Here is a 13,520-nt window from a genome sequence, read left to right as displayed (position 1 = left end):
ATTGGCTTCAACCGATGCTATTTTTATAGAGACTGCCACGTATAAATTGCATTCGATGTCACTCTAAAATTTTATGATCGATGCGCTTTCCAAACTGAATATATGAGCAGACTCGCCGATACGATTTATCTCACTCTTCTCCACAAAACCACAAACTTATTGCCGGCATAAGCGCTACACAGAATTTTGTAAATATCGGAGGCAACAACACGTTATTTATTGTTTACTCTCTGTATATCGTCGACTGACGCCAGCACTGCATTCTACAGAGTATCATCTCTGGCATGGGAGGGTGGAACATCTTTGGTCCTGGTCCCATTCATGGGTAGGAATTTCTATGGAGTGAGCATAGTTTTTATTTATTTATTTATTTACCAATTATCGCTTTTGGCCTTAAGATCATATATAGCGATTTCTCAATATTTTGGCGATTTACAGATTAAGATTGCATTTATCAATGAATTTAATAATTAGTTTTAAAACTGCGATATTATTTTGATGAAGGGGAGTTGGTATAGGGGTTAGTTCAAAATGGTTCAAACGGCTCTGAGCACTATGGGACTTAATTTCTGAGGTCATCAGTCTTAGGTGCGACCATCATGATGCTGTAAACAGAACCTGCATTCCTCCGAAAAAATGACGTTTTGCCATTCGTGCACCCAGGTTCGTCGTTGAGTACACCATCGTAGTCTGTGATGCAGCGTCAAGGGTAATCGCAGCCATGGTCTCCGAGCTGATAGTCCATGCTGCTGCAAACGTCGTCGAACTGTTCGTGCAGACTGTTGTTGTCTTGCAAACGTCCCCATGTGTTGACTCAGGGATCGAGACGCGGCTGCTCGATCCGTTACAGCCATGCGGAAAAGATGCCTGTCATCTCGACTGCTAGTGATACGATGCCGTTGGGATCCAGCACGGCGTTCCGTATTACCCTCCTGAATGCACCGATTGCATATTCTACTAACAGTCATTGGATCTCGACCAACGCGAGCAGCAATGGTGCGATCGCGATAGGCTACAATCAGACCTTTATCAAAGTCGGAAACGTGATGGTACGGATTTCTCCTCCTTACACGAGGCATCACAACAACGTTTCACCAGGCAACTCCGGTCAACTGCTGTTTGCGTATGAGAAATCGGTTGGAAACTTTCCTCATGTCAGCACGTTGTAGGTGTCGCCACCGGCGCTAACCTTGTGTGAATGCTCTGAAAAGCTAATAATTTGCATATCACAGCATCTTCTTCCTGTCGGTTAAATTTCGCATCTGTAGTACGTCATCTTCGTGGTGTAGCAATTTTAATGGCCAATAGTGTATGCTAGCGACAAGACACAATCAATGCCCTTTCTTCGAGATAGGAACGGAAGTTCTATCGATGACAGTGCTGCCAAAGCAGAGTTAATAATACAACCTTCCGAAATTCCTTCACCAACGAATACGAAGTAAATGACCCAAAATCCGAATCAAGAACAGCTGCCAACATGAGTAACATAGAAGTAGATATCCTTGCAGTAGTAAATCAACTTAGATCACTTAACAAAAGCAAGTCTCCCGGTCCAGAGTGAATACCAGTCAGGTTCCTTTCAGAATATGCTAAAACAATAACTCCATACTGAACAATCATGCACAACAATTTACTCGACGAATCATCCGTACCCAAAGACAGGAAAGTTGCACAGGTCACACCAGTATTCAAGACAGGTAGTAGAAATACTCCAGTAAATTACAGGCTCATTTCATTAACGTCGATATGCAGCGGGATTTTGGAACATATATTGTGTTCGAACATTATGAATTACCTCGAAGAAAACGGTCTGTTGACACACAGTCAACATTAATTTAGAAAACATCGCTCTCGTGAAACACAACTTGCTCTTTTCTCACATGAAGTGTTCCGTGCTATTGACAAAATATTTCAAATTGATTCCGTATTTCTAGATTTCAAAAATGGTTCAAATGGCTCTGAGCGTTATGGGACTTAACATCTGAGGTCATCAGTCCCCTAGAACTCAGAACTACTTAAACCTAACTAACCTAAGGACATCACAAACATCCATGCCCGAGGCAGGATTCGAACCTGCGACCGTAGCGGTCACGCGGTACCAGGCTGAAGCGCCTAGAACCGCTCCGCCACTTCGGCCGGCCATTTCTAGATTTCTGGAACACTTTTGACACTGTACCACTCAAGCGGCTTGTAGAGAAATTAAGTGCTTATGGAACGTTTCAATTATGTGACTGGATTCCTGGTTTCCTATCAGAGATTTCACAGTTCGTAGTAATTGACGGAAAGCGAGTAAAACAGAGGTGATTTCTGGCTTTTCCCAAAATAAGTGTTATAGACCCTTTGCTGTTCCTTATCTATATAAACGATAATCTGAGAGGCCGTCTTAGGTTGTTTACAGATGATGCCGTCGTTTATCGTCTAGTCACGTCACCATAACATCAAAACAAATTGCAAAACAATTTAGAAAAGACATCTGTGTGGTGCAGAAATAGGCACTTGACCCTATATAATGAAAAGTGTGAAGTCATCCACGTGAATGCTAAAAGGAATCCAGTAAACTTCGGTTACATGATAAATCAGTCAAATCTAAAGACCGTAAATTCAACTAAATTTCTCGTCTGTAGCACGTCATCTTTGTAATGTAGCAATTTTAATGGCCATTAGCGTAGTTAATCCAGTGTTCTCTATACCGAAAACAAAAGTAACCATTTTGTATCTTCCGCTCAAAGAATCGTTTGATTCAGCGATTCCCAGTGGCTACCGTATACTATCACCCGATTGGCTATGACCAACTTAAACGAATTGCCAGTACCGCTGACACTGTATTTTCCTCTTAACTGAACTTACAATATGACGTGTATAGTCGCGACATTCCCAGGTATGAAAAGTACTTCTGTTAATGGTTGTAGTAACACTAGTACGTCTAGCGGCAAAAAAGCGAGCCATCGGCTTAATCGTACTTTCGGTGACCGTAGTATTATCCTGCTTTTTTTTAATTGTCATGTTAGATACGGACGAAAATATAATCTCGAATTCTGCGTGGTCATAAAAGTCTTCACGTTCGGACTTTTATCACCAACGGAAGTTCATATAAAGTGAATAATGATCTACTTTTGTTTTCGTCTTCATTTTCAACTCAAAGTTGTGGTTATGGGCTGAGCTGTAGTGCAGGAATTACAATTACGTTCCTTCACACTTATGAAGGAACGCATAGAAAATGTTGTGGGGAAGGGAAACCAAAGACTGCGTTTTATTGGCAGAAAACTTAGAACATGTAACAGATCTACTAAAGTGACCGCCTACACTACGCTTGTCCGTCCTCTTTTGGATTACTGCTGAGCGGTGTGGGATCCTTACCAGACGGGATTGTGGAGTACATCGAGAAAGTTCAAGGAAGGGCAGCACGTTCTGTACTATCGCAAAATAGGGGCGAGAGTGTCACTGAAATGATTCAGGATTGGAGTGGCATTGTTAAAACAAAGGCGTTTTTCGTTGCGGCGGAAAAAAATGAAATGATCATATGGCATTGTCGGCCGGGAGGCCCCATGGGGGGAAGTTCGGCCGCCGTATTGCAAGTCCTTTTCAGTTGACGCCACTTCGGTGACTTGCGAGTCAACGATGATGAAGAATACACAACACCCAGTCATCACGAGGCTGACCCCGCCGGTAATCGAACCCGGGACCCCCTGCGCGGGAAGCAAGAACGCTACCGCAAGACCACGAGCTATGGACGTTGCGGCCGAATCTTCTCACGAAATTTCAGTCACCAGTTTCTCCTACGAATGCGAAAATATTTTGTTGATGCGACCTACGTCGGGAGAAACGATCATCAAAATAAAATAAGGGAAATCAGAGCTCACACTGAAAGATATAGGTGTTCGTCTTTTCCCCGCGCTGTGAGAGTTTGGAATAATAGCGAATTATTGTGAAGGTGGTTTGATGAACCCTCTACCAGGCACTTAAATGTGATTTGCAGAGTACCGATGAAGATGTAGATTCTGAGCAGTGGTTCTCTTTATACAGAGTTTTAAAACTGGAACTTCAATTATGGACACCCTATATATTGGCATTGACCGGACATAAACGAAATAATCATGCAAGCTACAGCTATGAAGATGTTACTCCCTCCACTGTTACGTTAATTATTTTATGACGGTCAAGTACTCCATATTTAATAATTTCAAGACTCCTCTGATCATGATTTAAAAAAAATTACAGTTACAGAATTAATTTTAGATTTCGCACCAAAGATACTCTCTCATCGCTTAGCGTAGATATTGCTTTGTATGATCGCCAAAGATTAAACTTCGCAGTAAGCAGCAGTGACGCATCTGACTATCGATTAACAACTGAGGATATACGATGGCAGTGTTGTCTGCACCGTAAACAAAATCCCACGTCTCTTCAAAAGATTAACTGTTACATTAAACAGTACGACATGCTGTCAGGTTTTCATTCTAAATTCAGCTTCACATATAAAAGCAGTTCGAGTTAAAATGCTACTTTAGACTCATATGAGACGAAATTATATTACGACAATATTTGATGGTACCTCTGCGCGGGAGGTACCACCGGAAATTTCCCAATGAAGCTTCGAGCAGCACACCACTGGAACACAGTGCAAGTGTGCTGGTTAGCCGCGTGGTGCGCTACCGTCGCGTTGGTTCACTGCGGTCTCAACACGCCGGAGGAAATACGGAAGGGCAAGGAAGCATGGGAGCGGTGGCGTCGCGCGGGGAAGAGGCACAGACATCCGGAGTGCAGAATATTTGGAGGCTTCCAGACTCACATCGGTGTGTACCCCTTCGCCATTTACATGCAGGTCAGGGAACATACCGACGTCTGGCACTGTTCCGGCAGCATCGTGGCCAAGGAGTGGGTTCTAACGGCGCGCCACTGTGGGGGATATGAGATATGGGAAGGTGAGGAGCCATAATGTATGTATCACAATGTGGTAAAACTGTACTTATCCTGTCCACAGATCTTCCATTGTGTGCTGCTGTCGGTAATGATTCGCGTCATAAATTACGAAAAGTGATCTCCACAAATCGTTAGTCGTGTGTGGATAGCCTATTACACTATTCGTTCGTTATCTCTGATGCTTCGTAAATACACATAGGTGGTACTTCCTGGCAGATTAAAAATGTGTGCCAGACCAAGACTCGAACTCGGGACCTTTGCTTTCGCGGGCAAGTGCTGTACCAGTGAGCTACCCAAGCATGACTCACGCCCTCTCCTCACAGCTTTACTTCTGCCAGTACCTCGTCTGATCATTTGGTAGAGCACTTGCCCGCGAAAGACAAAGGTCCCGAGTTCGAGTCTCGGTCCGGCACACAGTTTTAATCTGCCAGGAAGTTTCATATCAGCGCACACTCCGCTGTAGAGTGAAAATTTCATTCTAGAAACATCCCCCAGGCTGTGACTAAGCCATGTCTCCGCAATATCCTTTCTTTCAGGAGTGCTAGTTCTGCAAGGTTGACAGGAGAGCTTCTGTAAAGTTTGGAAGGTAGGAGACGAGGTACTGGCAGAAGTAAAGCTGTGAGGACGGGGCGTGAGTCGCGCTTGGGTAGCTCAGTTGGTAGAGCACTTGCCCACGAAAGGCAAAGGTCCCGAGTTCGAGTCTCGGTCCGGCACACAGTTTTAATCTGCCAGGAAGTTTCATATCAGCGCACACTCTGCTGTAGAGTGAAAATTTCATTCTATAAACTTAGGTGATATTCTGTGCCGTCGGGCCCCTAGTTAACAACATTCTCGTCATTTGTTTCTATTAAAATATTCGTCAGTGGAGTAGAAGGAGTTGGCCACTAGTAAGTCTTTCAGGCTCCTTTTAAACTGATCTTTATTTGTAACTAAATTTTTTATGTTTGCTGGCAAATTATTGAAGATGAGTGTTCCTGAGTAGTGGACCCCTTTTTGAACTAAAGTAAGTGCTTTTAAGTCCTTGTGCAGATCATTTTTGTTCCTCATATTGTATGTATGAACTGAGCTGTTTGTTGGAAAAAGAGATATATTACTTACCACAAATTTCATTGAGGAGTAAATATATTGAGAGACAGTAGTTAGTATACCCAGTTCTTTGGGGAGGTTTCTACAGGACATCCGTGAATTTACTCCACAAATAATACGTATTACACGCTTTTGGACTCTGATATCTTTTATTTGACTTGAAAAGTTACCCCAAAATATTGTACCATATGACATTATTGAATGAAAGTAGGCAAAGTATGCAAGCTGTTTCATTTTTATGTCGCCTATGTCTGCTAACACTCGAATTGCAAATACAGATTTGTTACGACGTTTCTGCAGTTCTGTGGTGTGCTGCTCCCAACTGAATTTATTATGAAGTTGTAATCCCAGGAATTTAAGACTGTCAACTTCTTCTATCTGCTCTTCTTCATACTTTATGCATATGCTGGGTGGAAACCTCTTATAGGTTCTGAATTGCATATAGTGAGTCTTTTGGAAGTTTAATTTCAGTGAGTTGGCTTTAAGCCATTTATTAATATCCAAGATAATACCATTAGCAGATCATTCTAGAACTACCCTCGACATACTATTTATAGCAATACTTGTGTCATCTGCAAACAAAACGAACTCTGCTTCTGGCAGTGTAACTGATGAGAGATCATTAATGTACACAAGAAAAAGCAATGGCCCTAAGATGGATCCTTGTGGGACACCACATGTAATTTCTTCCCATTCTGATGATGACTGATGACTTAATTCGCTGGTCCCTTACACTGTTTCCTGTTAGCGAGGTATGACTTGAACCATTTTGCAGCACTGCACGTGACACCATAGAATTCTAATTTATTTAAAAGAATGTTGTGGTTCAGACAATCAAATGCCTTTGATAAATCACAGAAAATACCTGCTGCTTGTAACTTGTTATTTAATGAATTAAGTACATTTCCATTGTAGGTGTAAATAGCGTTCTCAATATCAGAACCCTTCAGAAATCCAAACCGTGTTTTGATGATATGTTATTTGTGGTCAGATAGTTGAGAAGCTGCCTGTACATTACTTTTTCTAAAATTTTTGAGAATGCTGGCAAAACTGAAATCGGCCTGTAGTTTGATGGTATCTCTCTATCCCCCATCTTGAATAGAGGCTTAACATCTGCATATTTTAGCCAGTCAGGAAATGTCCCAGTTATAATTGACTGGTTACACAAGCAACTCAGAATTGTACTAAACTCACGAGAACATGCCTTAATTAACTTTGTTGATATTTCATTGTAACCACTAGAATGCTTTGTTTTTAAAGATTGTATTATGGAACTTATTTCATTTGGTGACGTGAGTGATATATTCATGTACCTGAAGCTATTTGTAAAGGCTAGTTTCAGATATTCAAGGACATTATTTACTGATCCTGTCAATCCTATTTTATCAGTAACGGATATAAAGTACTTGTTAAATAGATTTGCCACACTATGCCCATTGGTTACTAATGTGTCATCTACCCTTAGTTAGTTTATGGTGGTCGCTACAGCAACGACAAAAGAAAAGCGTTACAAAAATACTTGTAATTGCAAAGGAGACACCTTACTTGTCGTTGGTGTTGTCGTCATGTGAAAGTCCATTACGGTGGTCTGGATGGATAATCTGGAAAACCATGGGTAATTTCCAAGAGTGATTGCCTATCGAAGTTGCGGTGTCCAAACGATACATATCGAACGTGCGATCGTAAATCGATCATGCGATCCTGGTGGCGGGCGTTGTGATCAATTATTTGTGATCGTCATTTTTATCTGTTTTCCGTCGTTCCCTTACTTGCTGTAAATTACATACTTCCGGGAATTATTTGTGAGTTGTTAGGTAATCCCAAACGATATATGTCGTTAGTGAGTGGGATGTCCTTAGACGGATTCTCTCACATGGAAAAATCTAATTCCATGTTTATCCAGCGTAGAAAATTGTTCGACTTTTTGTCGCAAATATAGATTACTACCGGATGACAAAAAGAAGGGACTGTGTAGACTGTGGTGGTGCGAAGTGTGTAAAACTCTGTAAGAACAGTTTCGATGCTGAAATACCGTTTACAATTTCATTGCGGACAGTGTGGGAAACGAACGAGTATCAGGAAGAATACATGCTTCCTCCAGACTATCCATCCAGACCACTGTAATGGACTTTCACATGATGACAACACCAACATCGAGTAAGGTAAGTCGTCTCCTTTTCAATTATAAGTATTTTTTTCACCGCTCTTCTTTTATCGTTGCTGTAGCGACCACCCTAAACTAACTCATAACGCCTGCCACCAGAGTCGCATGATCGATTTACGATCGCACGTTGGATTTGTATCGTGCGGACACTGCAACATGGATAAGCAATCATTCTTGGAAATTACTTTTTTCTCAATCTCGCTTTAGCTACGTAGATTTTATTTAAAAAATCAGGTACGGTCACTACTTTTGCAGCCTTGTTCTCTGATTGTAGCACTGTTATGCGCGGTATGAAAATGACTAAGGTTGTTTTTTGTTCCGTAATGAAACACGCGCGTGTAACATGGTTAAAAGTGTAGAGAAATAGGTTGTTCTTAATGTTTTTTATAGATTTACGGACATAGTCGGCTTTGAAGTTTTCCCAGCGTTGTATATAACGTCCTGCGACCACCCGTTAAAAAAAAAGTCTCGCAACTGTATGTGCCTTCCAAACTCACCTAAACGACAAACTGCACTACAGCTCAGCCCGTAACCACAACTTTGAGTTGAAAATGAAGACGAAAACAAAGGTAGATCATTATTCACTTTATATGAACTTCCGTTGGTGATAAAAGTCCGAACGTGAAGACTTTTATGACCACGCAGAATTCGAGATTATATTTTCGTCCGTATCTAACATGACAATTAAAAAAAAGCAGGATAATACTACGGTCACCGAAAGTACGATTAAGCCGATGGCTCGCTTTTTTGCCGCTAGACGTACTAGTGTTACTACAACCATTAACAGAAGTACTTTTCATACCTGGGAATGTCGCGACTATACACGTCATATTGTAAGTTCAGTTAAGAGGAAAATACAGTGTCAGCGGTACTGGCAATTCGTTTAAGTTGGTCATAGCCAATCGGGTGATAGTATACGGTAGCCACTGGGAATCGCTGAATCAAACGATTCTTTGAGCGGAAGATACAAAATGGTTACTTTTGTTTTCGGTATAGAGAACACTAGATTAACTACGCTAATGGCCATTAAAATTGCTACATTACGAAGATGACGTGCTACAGACGAGAAATTTTACCGACAGGAAGAAGATGCTGTGATACGCAAATGATTAGCTTTCCAGGGCATTCACACACGGTTGGCACCGGTGGCGACGCCTACAAAGTGCTGAGATGAGGAAAGTTTCCAACCGATTTCTCATACACAAACAGCAGTTGACTGGCGTTGCCTGGTGAAACGTTGTTGTGATGCCTCGCGCAAGGAGGCGAAATCCGTACCATCACGTTTCCGACTTTGATAAAGGTCTGACTGTAGCCTATCGCGATTCCGGTTTATCGTATCGCGACATTGCTGCTCGCGTTGGTCGAAATCCAATGACTGTTAGCAGAATATGGAATCGGCGGGTTCAGGAGGGTAATACAGAACGCCGTGCTGGATCCCAACAGCCTCGTATCACTAGCAGTCGAGATGACAGGCATCTTATCCGCAGGGCTGTAACTGATCGTGTACCCACGTCTCGATCCCTGAGTCAACAGATGGGGACGTTTGCAAGACAACAGCCATCTCCACGAACGTTTGCAGCAGCATGGACTACCAGCTCGGAGACCATGGCTGCGATTACCCTTGACGCTGCATCACAGACTACGATGGTGTACTCAACGACGAACCTGGGTGCACGAATGGCAAAACGTCATTTTTTCGGATGAATCCTGGTTCTGTTTACGGCATCATGATGGTCGCATTCGTGTTTGTTGACATCGCGGTGAACGCACATTGGAAGCGTGTATTCGTCATCGCCATACTGGCGTATCACCCGGCGTGATGGTATGGGGTGCCATTGGTTACACGACTCGGTCACCTCTTGCTCGCATTGACGGCACTTTGAAAAGTGGACGTTACATTTCAGATGTGTCACGACCCGTGGCTCTAGCCTTCATTCGATCCCTGCAAAACCCTACTTTTCAGCAGGAAATGCACGATCGCATGTTGCAGGTCCTGTACGGGCCTTTCTGGATACAGAAAATGTTCGACTGCTGCCCTGGCCAGCACATTCTCCAGATCTCTCATCAATTGAAAACGTCTGGCCAATGGTAGCCGAGCAACTGGCTCCTCACAGTACGCCAGTCACTACTCTTGATAAACTGTGGTACCGTGTTGAAGCTGCATGGGCAGCTGTACCTGTACACGCCATCCAAACTCTGTTTGGCTCAATGCCCAGGCGTATGAAGGCCGTTATTACGGCCAGAGGTGGTTATTCTGCGTACTGATTTCTCAGGATCTATGCACCCAAATTGCGTGAAAATGTAATCACATATCAGTTCTAGTATTATATATTTGTCTAATGAATACCCGTTTATCATCTGCCTTTCTTCTTTGTGTAGCAGTTTTAATGGCCAGTAGTGTATTAATAATTTAGTTATAATGAATTTTATGGTTGGTTACTGATTTTTTTTCGAATACAACAGTAAAATTTGTATCCTGTACTTCAGTTGACTATGCAGGTCAGCTGAAGAATTGGATATTAGTGTTAACAAAGGCGAAAAACTCGACACGTGTAAAATTTATATCTCATTGTTCAGTTGACCTATATGGGTCAACTGAAGAATAGGATACTACTACTACCAATATACGTAACATTGGCATCCTGTACTTGAATTGAACTACGAAGGTAGTATCCTGTTCTTCAGTTGACCTCTAGAAGTCAACTGAAGAAAAGGGTACTGGTGTTAGCGAAGTGAAAAAAGTGACATACTGAAAATTTGTATCCTATTCCTCAGCTGACCTATATAGGTCGACTGCTACTAGTGCTAGGGAAGACTAAAAATAGCGACATGTATTTGTATCCCGTACTTCAGTCAACCTATATAAGTCAACTGAAGAACAGGATACTATCTTCGTAGTTCAACTGAGGTGCATGATTCTGATATCACGTATAGCTGATTTCATTGTTGGCAACATTTTCTTAATATTCAGTGTATGACACTAAGATGATATATCAGCTTTGAAACTTGCTGGCAGATTAAAACTGCGTGCGGGACCGAGACTCGAAGTCGGGACCTTTGCCTTTCGTATGCCTCTACCAACTGAGCTACCCAAACACAATTCATAACTTGTTATCACAGCTTAAATTCCGCCAGTACCTCGTCTCCTACCATCCAAACTTCACAGAAGCTCTCCTGCAGATCTTGCAGAACTGGCACTCCTGGAAGAAAGAATATCCCTTCTTCCAGGGGTGCTAGTTCTGCGAGGTCTAGAGGAGAGCCTCTGTGAAGTTTGAAAGGTAGGAGACGAGTTACTGGAGGAGTTAAAGCTGTGAAGCCGGCTCGTGAGTCGTGCTTAGGTAGCTCAGGTGGTTGCCAGCACGGTAACTCAGCTGCCCTCTGCAATAAAAAAACTGAGTGAATGGATCATTGGAACTTGAACGGGTGTCCTGAGACGTCCGCTCCGAACAAATGCAATGAACAATATCGAAGAAAATGAAATTACAAAAATGAGAGAGCACTTGCCCGCGAAAGGTAAAGGTCCCGAGTTCGAGTCTCGGTCCGGAACGTAGTTTTAATTTGCCAGGAAGTTTCATTACAGCGCACACTCCGCTGCAGAGTGAAAATTTCAGCTTAGCTTTGTAACACATTCTGCCGCCTTTAATTTCGTAGGTAATCGATTGTTGCCAACATGTTTTTTATTTTATGCGTTTTTCTTGTGGTGTGAATTACAAGGCTTTTTGGTACTGCAATATTATTATTAATTTTTCTTGCCATAATTATTAAGGGAGGATATTTGGTTATTTTTGGTCTGGGGTGAGAATATCCCTGTATCTTATTAAATGACATTGGTTGAAGGACTCCCTTTCATTTCCGTCATAAAAATTTGACTCGCAATCACGTCGAAAATTCGAGTTTTCTTGTCTCTAAACTTTTTTGTTTGTATACTACATGATATGACACACTTCATTAGAGATGTAGCAATATCTTAACGATAGATGACAGTAGAAATATAATGATTTTTACTGGAAGAACTGACTGTTTACTTGATCTCAAGACAACTGGATAAGCTAAAAATCCATTGAAGACCCATTTCATTTTTTGCAGCTGTCAGTTATCTGATTGGTTTGATGCGGGCCACCACGAATGCCGTCTCAGAGTAGCGCTTGTAACCTACGTTCTCTATTATTTGTTGTATGTATTTTTAAGTCTCTATAGCTCTCTTTAGAACCATGGAAGTTATTTCCAGATGTCTCAATGTATGTGCTATCATCCTGTCCCTTCTGATTGTCAGTGTTCTCCATATGTTGCTTCTTTGCCGATTCTGCGGAGCACCTCAACATTCCTTATCTTATCAGTCCAACTTTAAAACAGGTGGTGATTCACTACAATACAATACTGTGCTCCGTATCTCTGTATGTACATTCTCACCCCTGCAGGTCTGGGGGTTTAGAAAAGGCCCGTATCCCTCCTTGTCATAAGAGACGAGTAAAAGGAGTGTCACACTTTTCGGCCTCATAAGTTTAGGTCCCATTTTATAGTTTGACCTGCCACTTTTCAAATTCTACAGAAGTGTGGGCCATATGGGGAATGACGCCTCATGTGGTGCGTGAGTTGTCCATAGTGCCCTTAGATTCGATCTCCTGAACCTCTTGTCATGGCTTTGCATCTCCACTTGCAATTCAACTATTTGGGTGAGAACACTTTCCGGGGTATGTCATCTTCTTCCGTTGTCTCCTGTCCTCTTTCGCCCCCATAACACTACTGGATTTCTCCGCGCCCAGTATCCGGCATGGTAGCCAGTCCATTGTGGTGGGGTCGTCATGTAGCCATTTGGTGGCAGTCTCCTGACAACACATGGATTCCACTGTCGAGGTAGAGATGTCGAAACTTTCCTGTCTCAACTCGACCTCTGCCTCTTAATTACTGGGGCCCCCACACATTTCAGTGTGGCTCATGGCACTTACTCGGCCATTGATTTATCCCTCTGCAGCCCAGGACTTCTCCCATCTGTCTACTGGAGAGCCCACAATCAGTTGTGTGGTAGTAACCACTTTCCCATCTTCCTGCCACTCCCCCAGCGCCATTCCCCTGGACGTCTACCAAAATGCACTTTAAACAAGGCAGACTGGGTAGCTTTCACCTCTGCTGTTATCATTGAATCTGCCGCACATGGTATCATCGATGTGGTAGTTGAGCGGGTCACTATAACGATTGTTTTTGCGTCGGAAAACACGATCCCTTGTTCTTCAGTGAGCCCCCGGCGACAGTCATTATCTTGGTGGTCGCCGAAAATCGCTGAGGCCATTAGAGAGCGTCGGCGAGTACTACAGCGACATAAGCAGCACCCATCCCTAGAGCACCTAATAGC

At 42.7% G+C, this 13,520-nt stretch overlaps 1 protein-coding gene across 1 annotated transcript in view; it reads left to right on the top strand.

Annotated features, from left to right (window-relative positions):
* Positions 1-4,585: 4,585 nt before the first annotated feature.
* Positions 4,586-13,520, top strand: part of LOC124550674 (mast cell protease 1A-like) — a 61,622-nt gene continuing 52,687 nt past the window's right edge. Inside the window, exon 1 of the mRNA XM_047125398.1 lies at positions 4,586-4,922. Coding sequence (XP_046981354.1) covers positions 4,586-4,922 — 337 coding nt within the window. The remainder of the gene's footprint in view (positions 4,923-13,520) is intronic.

Source organism: Schistocerca americana, chromosome 9 (genome assembly GCF_021461395.2).
Source record: "Schistocerca americana isolate TAMUIC-IGC-003095 chromosome 9, iqSchAmer2.1, whole genome shotgun sequence".
NCBI classification, from domain to species: Eukaryota; Metazoa; Arthropoda; class Insecta; order Orthoptera; family Acrididae; genus Schistocerca; species Schistocerca americana.
Note: the sequence above shows the minus strand (reverse complement) of the source record. Positions and strands in the feature narration are given on the sequence as shown.